At 46.5% G+C, this 13,504-nt stretch overlaps 1 protein-coding gene across 1 annotated transcript in view; it reads right to left on the bottom strand.

The window, feature by feature from the left end:
- The window catches only part of cerkl (CERK like autophagy regulator), a gene marked incomplete at both ends in the record, with an annotated part of 41,504 nt that overhangs the window by 5,032 nt on the left and 22,968 nt on the right, over positions 1–13,504 (bottom strand). Inside the window, 3 exons of the mRNA XM_080839483.1 lie at positions 1,446–1,520; positions 5,582–5,724; positions 10,605–10,668. Coding sequence (XP_080695609.1) covers positions 1,446–1,520; positions 5,582–5,724; positions 10,605–10,668 — 282 coding nt within the window. The remainder of the gene's footprint in view (positions 1–1,445; positions 1,521–5,581; positions 5,725–10,604; positions 10,669–13,504) is intronic.

The raw sequence follows: 13,504 nt of genomic DNA, 5'->3' as shown, positions 1-13,504 counted from the left end.
CCCAGTTAGTGTTCACAAAACTGGCCCTGGTCCCATTCCCTGAAAAAAAAAGAAAAGAAAAAAACCTCACGCCTTCCTTAGTCAAAGGCCTATGAATTACAACACCATATGGCCCCCATCTTAAGACTGAAGTCTTAATGATGAGCAAGATTCTCTGGTGTGAAGGGGTCAGCATCGAGTTAATCATTTGGATCGACTGAAGAGCATGACGTCTTCCAAAAGGACTTCTCCCCTCCATGCAAGGGAACACCACCCAATCAACCCCACCCCGTCACCCCCACACCATTCCTGCTCTCAAAGCTTTGTTCCATTTTGGAAAACACCACTGCTTTAGCATAATCAAAAAGCAGGAATATCACATTAGTTTCCTTTAGGGGAAAGCTAGACAATTCTAGTCAAATTGTAATAATGGCTTTTTATGTGAACATGTTTCAACTCCAACATAGAGTAAAAATATATATATATATATTTATTATATGTTTTCTTGTCTCTCGTCTCATTATTTGACAAAGTTAAGTACACTAAGCTAAGGCTGCAATTGTGCTTGCATGTATGCTTTTTTTTTTTTTAAAGATAGTGCGAGCGAGTCTATCTGTTGCATGTAATCCCCTGACACAAGGCAAATCCGCTTGTCTGTCATGCTAAGCCCAGAGGAGCTTGTTTTAGTCAACACAATGGACCAGACGTATCAGTGTGCACTTCAGAACGCCTCGCAGACGACACAACACGATGTTCTTCCCTGAAAAATAAATGGACAACTAAGCCAAAAAACTGATGGGCCAGAGAATAGGGGGGTGGGGAGGGGAGGTAGACTGCCACTGCAGTGGGGAAGTGAGTGGTATGAGAAAGCTCCGGTCTTTACAAGAGCCCAGAGATGACTGATTGACAGCAGCGGTTTTCCCCTCCCACCTCTCCAGGGATTGTTTCCTGGTTCCAGGGGACCTGTTAACCAGATCTCGCAGTCGGGAGACAAAAAGAGAACCGACAGACACACACACCCCCCACACACTAACACACACACAATCCTTTCACTGTACTTTTATTCTGTGTACACACACACACACACACACACACACACACACAAACACACACTTACACACATCTACTCATTCAAACACACTCATCTCTACAGTATATCTGTCACACACACACACACACACACACACACACACACACACACACACACAATTAATTAAGCAGCAGATTGCACAAACTGCACACGCTGCCATAGTGGCGAGAGAGAGCGAGAGACCCTCTTCCAAGACAGAAACCGATAGCATTGCCCCTGCACACATAACTCAGTGGAATTGAAGAGTAAATATGAATTGCATTTACATATTAATAAAGTGTATATTTTTGCTCTATTAAATCCCTCTACCTCCAGGCCTCCATGTCATGAAGCAGAGGAGCTATTACTGTAGCGTGTCAGAGTTGTGTGTTCTTACCCATGATGATGTGGAGGGCCGCTGTGACCGGACGTCTGATTCCATGGACAGAACAGGCCACAATGTCAGTAGAGCCTGCGGAGAGGCCAAAGGCCTGTTACTCATTTCAGATTAATTATCTATACTAACGCACGACTGCATGACTTGGTTACATAAACACACAAAACATAAGAAATATGAACAGCACAATGGATACTGAAGACACACACTCTCACACACATACACATTAACACTCAGGGTGTGTGTGGCTGTGTGTGTGTCACTCTCTGTTTTTGTGTATATGTAGGTGTGAGCTCTGCAGATTTCCTGTTGATGCATTACAGCGCACACCTCTCGTAGATGTACTCACACTTCTAGACTCACAATGACTCAAACCCACTCTCCCCTTAACTCCTGTCAGCAGAGACTGTGCCTCCCCTTAACCTGGTTTGTGTGTGTGTGTGTGTGTGTGTTCACTTCACACAGGCCTCTGCTGTATCTGCTGCCCCCAGACCCACCACCACCGCCATCACCACAGGTCAGGTCTTCTCCATACACATATTTTCTTTTCAAAGTGACGAGTGTAATCAACGAGTGTGGGGTACAAAGAGAGATGGAGTTAATGATTAAAAGGAGGCAGCACTTTGTTAAAGGGCATTAATTTCACTTATTACGGTCTTGTGCCAATTAAGCTGGTCTACCTTGTTGGCAGTGGCGAGGAAAGAACAGGTGTCTGTGTTTGTACTGATTACTGGCAGGGACAAACAGCCGAGAGAAACGGAGAGAGTGAGAGAGAGAAAGAGAGAGGGAGGGAGAGAAAGAGAGAGGGAGGTAGAGAGAGAGCAGGTTGTCCTTGTCGGGTGAGTAGGCATTTCCTTTCATGCTGCTATCTCGGCCATTTTGTTTGCTCAGATTAACTGGGTATGAAAACAAATGTCTGTAAATGAGTACAGGACAGGGGTGATGGATTGAGTCGTTCCTTCTCCGACATGTGGCAGCCCCCCTCGGACGGTGGGGTGGAGAAACCGGATGTGTGTGTGTGTGTTTCACTTTCCCTGTGTGTGTGTGTGTGTCCGTGTGTGTGTGTGTGTGGGTGGTGGGCTTTTGCGGAGCTGACAGCTTGGCCACAGGTAAAGGGGGCTCGGCCTGACTTCCCATGACACTAGTGCTGGAAGCCCCCCGACCTCCTCCCAAACACACACACACACACACACACACACACACACACACACACACACACACACACACACACACACACACACACATACACACACACACACACACCACCACCACCACCAAACCGCCCCCCTCCACCCTGGCCCCCCAGCACTGCACAGATCCCTCAAACTTCCTGCCCTCTCTGGGAGATCCCATATGGCCACAGTGATTTCACCAGGAGCCGGCGGGAGGGCACAGCTCTGGGCTCAACTCACAGCTCCGTTTCCAGGCCAACACACTATCTGCCTCCACTCCATCTCCACTCGCATCTACTAGATACTTTTACACTCTCATTTCCTACAGAATTCTGCTCTCATATTCACTAGATACCTTTATTCTAATATGTAGTACATATATACAGTATATTCAAAATGACAGGTGTGACATGATGGTCTAGCACACAAGCTACACAGGTCTCAAGCTGCCAGGTCCCTAATGCTGGTGAAGAAAATACTTCAGGAAAAAACACAGGAGTGGGAAATTAAGGAATTTACATGTACAGCTGGTTGGTGCTTTAACATCATAGATTAACATATATGTAACATTAACACATCCAGTGGTACATCAATTGCATTTCATTTGAGAAAACACGTAATCAGTAAAATCTGACATCAGCCATTTCAACACTCTGTTCGGCTATGTTCTAACATGGCTGTATTTGTTAAGCCCACCTGAGATGTAACAAACACCAATCAACCTCCACTCCTTGCCGTTAGGCACTAATGTAATCGCTTTCATCTATGCCCGTGCCACATCTATTGTTTTGAGTTGCCATTGTTTTGTAGGAACAGGAGAGGTACTTCCATATTTCACCTCATTCATTTCCCTACCCCAGAAGGCACAGTGCGGCAGCCTGTGCCAACAACGTCAGGGTAGCCATGCATTTGCATTATCCATTTCTGGTCGGTGTGACTGATGAAGGTAGCAAACATGCAGATATTTGTGTGGGGAAAGAGAGAGGGGGGAGAAGGCGGTGGTGGTGGTGGTGGTGGGGGGTGGTTGGGGAGGGAGTGGGGGTAGGGGGGGGGGTTGAGGCGGGGGGTGTTGAGGAAAAAATGTCCTTGGAAGTGCAAGCACTTCTGCAGAACAATTAACTTAATTAAGCAGACAGCATGAATATTCATAAGGCTGTTAATGTCTCCCCCATCCAGGCAGATGAATGTGATGCAATGACTCGCTAGTCAAGCATGTCTGAGAGTCTCATGAAAACTACACCAACATTTTTGGTTCTTTGCCTGGAATATCAAAGAAATTAACAGTCCCCCAGAAACCCTTAAGACCCAGCAAATTAATTAGAAACCCATGATTTATATGCTCTATACATCTCGGCCTGCATACATTGTGACATGCAGAAAAGGCCTTAATTGGTCGGCGCTACACACTTAGCTTGTGCATCCTTCTCCTGAAACGTGTGGCATTTTCTTTTTTAAATGCAAGCATCTTTGCAGAGAATGGTCGACCACAGGACAGTAGGAATAATTTCAATTTAAAATGGTGCTGGTGTGATTAGAGAGGCTGGAAAGCAAAGTTTAAAAAAGCCGTTGAAAGAACAGGTCGAGAAAAAAATACATATGAAAAATATGTTTTAATCTCTCAGTTAGCCCAGTTCTGCACTGTGCGACTTTTGATTAAAGCGAATAATTGCGGCTTGATGTACGTTTTTATGAGAGAACACGTTTATGGGATTTATGTTCACTGGTGTGGTATTTTATTCTGAGGGCCCCAGCTGCCTCCATTCTCCCCCAGACAAAGAGCCGTACCCGGGCTTGATCACATCCCTCCCTCCCTCCCTCCCTCCCTCTCCTCTCTCCCTCCCTTCCCTCCCTCCCTTCTCCGTGACTGACCTGGGCCCGGTGAGGTACGTCTATTCCCCGGCGGGTGCCTATCTCTCCCGCGCCGGTGACAGGAAACTGTTTACAAATACTCCCGCGGGACGCGGCGTGCTAATGAAGAGAAACAGTGACCTCGGCGCGACCAATTTACGGCGAGTGCAGAGTTGGAGGGCTTCCACGGGCTCTGGCTTCCCGCGCAACAGCTCCGGCTCTTGCTTTGCCGCAGCCAGCCCCGCCGAATGACAAGTCAAGGTCAAACTGTTGGCCCAAAAAGTAGGCCCTGTGCTCCCATCCCGCCACACACACCTCCCCCTCCACCCCCACCTTTCCGGCTGGCTGCGGGGCCTGGGTCACTCATGATCAGTCTGTAAATGAAGCTCAAGAGCTCCGCCGCTGCCTTGTCTGAGCTGCAAGCGATGCACCGTGTCGTTCTACCAAAGAAACGCCACGCCGCTGCTCTTCTGATATCAAACTGCTCTCTATTTCCGAGAGTGGAGAACCAACAGTAATGCTCATGCGGATGTGTTGCGGATGAGCACGCTGGTACTCCCATACAGAACAATCACTGCAATTGAATTAACTTTATAATGATAATAATTCTGGTTGGTTTGTCGCTACGAGGCTCCTGTTTGTTTTCATGAAAAGAGGTCCAAATAGTCGTGTAGCCTGTCCAAATCCTTCTGACACGCTAATGTTGATGTGAATATATCCCAGAATGCTTTTCTTAACAGGTCAACATTCTCTTGTGATGTCTGAATGAGCTAATTAACTCTAACCATTGTTCCTATTCAGTCATCATCAGGGCGACGGACAACTGTAACGCCTCCCTGCATTCATGTCGAAAATGCACATTGTAAGTACAAGACATTGGCATTGTAAGTTCACAAATGCAAGATCACACACACACACACACACACACACACACACACACACACACACACACACACACACACACACACACACACACACACACACACACACACACACACACACACATAAAAGGGGGATGTCCAATATGTGCAGGAAGAGGAAAAAAGGTGTTTCAAATATTGGGAAAGATTGGGAACAGCTGCAGGGAGCGTGCAAGCCACCACCCTTGCTCCTCACCTGCTGGTATTATGCCGAGAGGAAGTGCTGCTTGGACAGGCGTGAAGATGGAGTCTGTGTCCCTTCCAGCGTCCATCTGGGCCCGCAGCAGCAACCCGTGGGCCACTTCAGCCACTGTGCCATCCCCCCCAACACACACCACTCTGGGGGAGAGAGAGCAGCCACGTCACCCAGGGCCAAGGCCAGGGGCTTACTGGCACAGGAATACTACACACACAGGCATGTACACACACACACACACACACACACACACACACACACACACACACACACACACACACACACACACACACACACACACACACACACACACACACATACACAGTGTGTGAGAGAGACATGGAAAACACACACACTCAACATGCAGGCTGGCCTAAAAGAGAAAGCTCTATAATCTACCATGTTAAACGATACAGCTCAGAAAGAAACTGAACGGTTCTTTAACATAGAGCTCAATAGCACATTATCATAAAACAATTAAAAAACTAAAAAAGAAACACTAAACTTTCATTGCATACATTATATTTTAATTACATGCAAACGTCTAATAGAATTCATGTCTTGTACAAAGTAATATTCTGAAAGATAAGCACATCAAAGGGTGCAATTACAATTCCATACCTCGAGTGCATATTAGGTGAATCCATTTCAACTAATTGAAATCATAATTCCCATTCGATGTATGGAACAGTGGATTATGACACGGATGCCTCAGACATAGATTCAAACATGCATTCTAATTGGAAAATGTACTTTTTTTTATTTCCATGGATAAAGCAAATCTGTCAGATCTCTCTCTCCCCGCGAAATAAATCATTAAAAACGGCTGAGCCCACTAATCTGCTTTAAGCACATTACTAATAAATGAAGACTCCACACCAAAGCTGATTACAGTCATTTCAGAAATGCCTTTTAACAATACCTCACCATTTCCCAAATAGATCTGCTCTGAGCTTCTGTCTCTGCTCTAGAGGGATGGCTTGTGCGAAACCAGATAAAGCTAGAGCTTGGCCCTGCAATTTACTAAACACTAATTGAGAGGTTTTGACATTTCAAAATAATTAGCAAATTGGTAGAACAAAGAACCTTCCAAACACATTGAGGATGCATTAATTTCCGACCAACAAATGTGTATCTTTAAGTTCATCCACTTAACTTAATTTCATCCATCCATTTATGGGTGATATATACCCACTTGTAATGTAAACATATCAGGGGTTTGGATATTAGCGGTTGGCTGGGAGCTGAGGGCTATTGAGTTTCAGGGGGTAAGAGCAATGGGGCCTCGAGTTTGGATAGAGAGAACATGAGGGATTGACTGGCAGTGTTGGGCTTTGACCTGAACACGCTCTCGCTTGTGTTCCTGCCGACGGCTGATGGGCCATCGTCCCCATCCGGACTGCTTAATGTTCTGTCGCTCTGCAATACATCCCACTAACAAGAGCCCGGGCAATAAACTACTCCTCGTTTGCCATCTATCAGCAGGCTGGCGCCCAGGCAGTAAAACTCGGTCTAAAGAAGGGCTTTCAATTTGAGGTGCTGATCATTAACATTAATGTGTGACCAGAATAATTGCAACCATAGTAGCGGTGCCAACTCTTTAACATTCATATTGTTCCACACTTTTTCTCGCTGCAGATGTAGCTGTCATTCACGCGTGCACCCACACACACACACACACACACACACAGACACACACAGACACACACACACACACACACACACACACACACACTAGGTAGCGAACCTTATTGCAGTGAAATGTAACTAAAATAGCCTGGTTTCATTCCCAGAAAGCGAGCTGTTAGAAATGCAGTTGTAATTAATGATCTATCAGGAAAAAAAAGTGTGATCAGTATTACCTACTTGTTCTTAATTCTTTAGTGGTTAATTAAAGGATGTGTTGTGAGATACAGAGAACAGAATGCATGGCACTGCTGTGACATGTGGCGCCGAGTTCTCTAACACATCTCTCTTCAGGGAGAAGCTACAGGAAGACAATGGAAAAAAGATGTCGGAGAACAAAGCCGATCACTTTATTTAATCATGCGAGTCCCACACACACACACACACACTCACACACACACACACACAGGCGCGCGCACACGCAGCCAGGAAAAAGTTAGCTTCTTAAAGCTCTAACCTCTTTTCATGTGACACACACTGACACTGAGAACTGGTTCCTTCCTCATGCCAATCCAATTACTCTCTAGCCAGACAAGAGCATGGCCTTAACAATCAAATCACCATTCTATGACTCTTATATTCTAGAACATTCTAAGACATACTTAAATGCTGATAGGATACTGTAGATCCTTGGAGTCTTTGCAGGCTGGGGTGCAATTTTGCATGTCCAAATATTTTATTATTTTTAATATAATCCAAAAAGTCTTTGACATTGCAACTTGACATGTCAGTTTAGATACTGACATCTTCCCTGCTCAAAATAAACAATCTCTGCTTAGGCATTCTGACATCTACAAACATTAGAATATAGTTTTGGCACAACCTTCCAAATAAATCATATACTGCAGTTTCTACAAGGACTGCATATTTGTAAGAGTGATATTTGATGTAATTCTTCCATTGCTTGACATGTGAAGGACATGGACTTTTCTGCTTAAAGATTATCCTGTTTTGCAAACAACAGAAATAGGTTTTTTCTGTAAGGGTTAAGTAGCTTAGGACTCCTCTGAGCGACTTAACCAGTGATTGCAGCTATGTGAACAGAAAATTACATTTTCAGAAAATGTCGAGCTACAGTGTTCGTAAATCTTTAAAAAGAGAGGTATTACTGTCTACTTCAATCGTCTCAGACTAAAAATCACATGATCAGCTTTTAACCCTGTGTGCACACTCCAGGGATTCTGGTATTCATCATATTTAATTTGCGAGCGAGTCTCTACAACAAACCGTAATTACGACATTCATCAGCAGTAATAAGAAATGCCAGCGGCATAGCTTCAGCACATTTGTTGATCTTTTCAGATATTCTGTTAAGTTGTGTACAAATGCCTCTTTAGCATAAACACAAACCTGTGCCATAACCACAGTCTAAAAGAGGAATGCCAAAGCCTAGCCTGACCTATTTGTCACTTGAACTTAAGGTACGGGAGCCTCATTGAGGACAGTCTATTTTTACTGCTACTAGTTCTGTCCAAATCACCCACATCGAATAGTTGTCTTCTAATGCATAAATCAGCCAGGAAAATACCAAGGTTAGACAAAGATGAGAACGGGGATGGCATCCATTGTTCATTTTGTACTGTGCATTATTCTATTTTTGGCCTGAAATGAGACAAAAAAGCTCCCCCCCTCCCCGCCATCATCATCCTGCAAGAGGGGGGGGAAGTGGGGGAGCTGGAGGAGGAGGTAATCAGTGCGTGAGAGCAGGATCACCGGCTCAATCTCCACATCGTCAATCCGCCCCACTCCACCTCCTCCACCCACCTCCACCCCTCCTCACCTGCTCCATCTGTCCCTCAGAGCTGCCGAGTCCCGGCAGGAGAGCCACCGCGTACACACACACACACACACACACACACATGCAAATGCCAATACACACACATATACACACACACACACACACAACCCACACACACATACAGACATGCACACACCAATACACACACACATGCGGAGACACACACACACAGACATGCACACACACACACACACACACACACAGAGGACCCACACAGACATACAGACATGCACACACCCATACACACACACATGCGGGGACACACAGACATACACACACACACACACACACACACACACACACAGAACCTCCCTCCCAACCAGTCCAGCTCAGGTACAGAGGAAATGTGCAACGCCATGGCTTTTCTCTGACAACATAATTATCTGGAAATACATAGGGATGCTCTCAATCCTTCCAGCAGCCCCCCAACTCTCTGTCTCTCTCTCTCTCTCCCACACACACCTACGTGAAAATATAACACCACTCCCCTCCCCGGCACAGGCTTTCAGTTTGCCCTTGTCCTGTTTGTCTCCTATTAGAACCACCACGCTGTGCTTTTAATCAAAGACCCGCAGTGCCAGACCCACTCATCTCTCTCTCTCTCTCACACACTCTCCCTCTCTCGCACTCTCCCTCTCTCCCCTCTTACTTTCTCTCTCTCTCTCTCTTTCTCTCTCTCTCTCGCTCTCTCTCTCGCTCTCTCTCTTATTGCACCCAGAGGCAGGGGCAGTCCTGGCTTGGGCAGTCCTGTCCTGGGCTATAGCCTATGTGGCAGGGTCAAGTGATGGCTGGCATACAGGAGGGCAAAGACATTTAAGCTGGAGCTAATTGTGACTCGGGCTATGGCGCACGGTAACAATGGTGTGGCGAGACTGGGAAAAAAAAGAGGAGGAAAAAATAAGTCCCAGTGCCAGCAGTCCACTGGACACAGGCACTCCATCACTGCTTCCAAAATAGGTAATTAAAGGGCCACCTGCCGTGGCCACGTAGGAGTGAGAGGGGGGTTTCAGCACAGAAGAGAGGTGCGACTCACCCCCCCGAACATACACACACACACACACAAACACACACACTCACACCTCATCTCACCTCTGCAAGCACACCACTCTAATCAAAGCATTATTGCTCATTTTTTTAAGGCTCGCCCCGTAACACTGTTATACAGTATATAGACAGAAGATATACACCACCCAGCCTATGATAAAGGCTGCCTTTTAATTAGAATTTCCACTCCAGCTATTGGGCAACCTCCTCTCCCACACCAATATCACCACCACACACCAAATATCCAAAATATCCAAAAAGTAGGAGAGTGTAAAACACATGTGCACGCTGGCAGCGAAGGCTGCATCAGATCTGACAACACAGCAGTCGGCTCTGCTTCACTGCTGCTCAGGGGGGGTCAAACATCTCCCTCTCTGATGGCCGCCTCTCTGTCTCTCAGCCTAATGATGTGTTTGTAGTCTAGAGTGATCCTTGGCATGAACTCAGCTAAGGCTGTCTGGGTTAGCGCTGCGCGGATTGCGTGGGAAGACGTACCCGTCGTAGATGTCCAGTTCGCACTCCTTCAGGACGGACAGAGCGTGGCCCTTCCTCTCTGTGACTGTGGAAAGAGAAGAAGAGAGGGATCATTAGAGGAGAACACTAAAAAAGACACACACAAAAAACAAACACTGCCTTTAGTGCCTTTAGCCAGTGTTTGGCAAATGGAATGCCGTGAGCATATGGTCCTGGCTGTAAAGCAGAATTTACACTCGCATGCTGTTTGCATTTTTAATCAAGAGAAGCTAGTGTGTGCTGGTACAGAGAGAGCGCTGCTGGCACGTCCCTGCTCCTCTCGTTTGTGTGAGAAAACAAGGTCGGGACTGTCTGCGCTAATGTGCATCATTTGGTCATTCTGTGTGCTATTTCTGTGACCGTGGAAAGCTTCTCAGCATGGTGATGTTGAACAGAGCAGGTTCACTGGCAGGGGAAGGACGTGGATATGTGTACGTATGTGATGAAGTGAAGGAGGAGGGTGCTGCTGGTGTGTGTGTGTGTGTGTTTGTGCGTGTGTGTGTGTGTGTGTTTGTGTGTGTGTGTGTGTGTGTGTGTGTGTGTGTGTTTGTATGAGTGTGTGGATGTTCATGGGGAGAGGTAAGTGGGGGTGACACACACACACACACACCATTTCTCCATCTCCCTAGAGACGACGTGAAACTGTCATTCCGCGCTGCCGCTGCCGTGGCAACCACTTCTGTGGCATCCTGGCCCACACACACACAAACACCACACACACCCGCCCGGGAAAATGCCGGCGAAAAATCCAGGGGAAGCGGGGTGGCCTGCCGCAGATGGCACCCCTGTGCCCGCGCCCCACTTAGCATTTTCTGGGGCACCTCCACCAGCGTGGTGAGACCCAGCTGCACACAAACACACACACACACACACACACACACACACACACACACACACACCCATCAAAAGCCTCCTCGCTGACTGATGTGACACTAGCAGATGATTATTTTTTCTCTTTTTTTGTGAAAGAATGCACATCATCACGGGCACACACACATGAATGCTTCATGGCCGCCCCATGCCTGGCACCAGCGCCACAGCGAGGCAGATTAACTGGCTCCATGTGTCTGTGCGGTACCTGTCCAGAATGCATCAGACAGACACTCAGACACTCAGTAAAGGTTCAGAATACAGAATGCTGAAAGATTCTTGTAGATATGGTCTGTGTGATAAAAGACACTGATTAAAGACACTGAGGGAAGTTTCAAAGACAAGGTTAAACATTTCTTATTGCAATTTTCTATCTTCACCAGATATCACACTGAATTGCTACCAGATACGTTTTCAGTCATTTTGAATAATTGTATTATAGTGATAGCTATTGATAGTGATTTTCACAGTCACTCATGCCAAAGGAAAAACAGCTCCTCTGCCTGCAATGCCAGATGATGACCTTTAGGGGGAGTGTGTTAACCAAAACTACTGCCCAGACAGTGCTGACCAGACAGGCTGACCAGTTGGCACTGACCTTGTCAATCTGATCCCCACAACAGAGGCACTTTGTTCAGTTTATTTACTTATTCTGTGTGAGCCCCGGAGGCATGTTTAGACGCAGTCCAGAGGATCACAGTGGAGCTCTCATAATAACTACACATAATGGACATTATTATCATTCATTATCATGCAAATTAAATTGCTTAGTCCTCTGATAGGATTAAAATGAACTGTAATCTCCAACATGGTCCCATGAATTAGTATCTGTATGGTATGTTTCCTTGTGTGGTGCAGTCATGGTGCCTTGTGTATTCTAGTACATGCATTGCATTTCTTAATCAAGTACCTTTTTTTGTATGTGTGGGTATTAATAAATTAAGTCTTCACTTCTCAAGCCCCAAGGACTTCCCACAGCCTTATGATGCATCTTTATATTCTTTCAACGCACAGTTCTCATGCATCCTGTTTTAACAAAAAAAAGACCTACAGTAGAGCAACAACCACATAAACAACAACAACAACAAAAACCACCACCTCTCTCTGACTCTCTGCGCTGCTTTGAGGCCAGTTCCCCCCGCGGCCGGTGAATGAGATCTTTAATTTCTATTAGGCAAAGCGTCTTTTAATGGCTCCACCTCGACCGTTTCACGACCACGACCACCTCCACCACCACCACCACCACCGCTCTGCTCCCTAGGAGCGCATCATCAGGACGTGCGGATTCTATTACCGCTCAGATGGCTTCTGGAGTCAGGTAGCCACATTCATTAGCGCCCAGATTTGTGGGATCCCCTTCCCTAAAAGCAGAGGGCGTCTGCCTGCTCCGGGAGAGGGAGGGGGGTGTAGAGGGACACAAACACACACACACACACACACACACACACACACACACACACACACACACCCCTGACTCCCCCACTCCTGTCAGAACAGATGGGTGCAGCTCCTCCCCCGGGTCAGGTTACAGAGGGGAAAGAGAGACACTGCTCCAGTCATTATGTGTGAGCCTCGCACTTAAGACCCTCCATGGCGTTTGTGCTACAGCTGCTTCTTTGCCTGATCAAACACACACACACACACACACACAGGTACGCAGACACAAGCTCACACAAACACACACACACACACACACACACACACACACACACACACACACACACACAGGTACACAGACACACGCTCACACAAACACACACACACACACAGGTACGCAGACACAAGCTCACACACACACATAACACACAGGTACACAGACACACACACACAGGTACCAGACACAAGCTCTCGCGCACACACACACACACACACACACACACACACACACACACACACACACACACACACACACACACACACACACACACACACACACACACACACAAAGGTACACAGACACAAGCATATACACATAACATATACACACACAAATAAACTAGATCACTGTTATA

The sequence above is a fragment of the Sprattus sprattus genome (genome assembly GCF_963457725.1).
Source record: "Sprattus sprattus genome assembly, chromosome: 5".
Lineage (NCBI taxonomy): Eukaryota > Metazoa > Chordata > Actinopteri > Clupeiformes > Clupeidae > Sprattus > Sprattus sprattus.
This window is presented reverse-complemented; position numbering and strand designations above follow the sequence as displayed.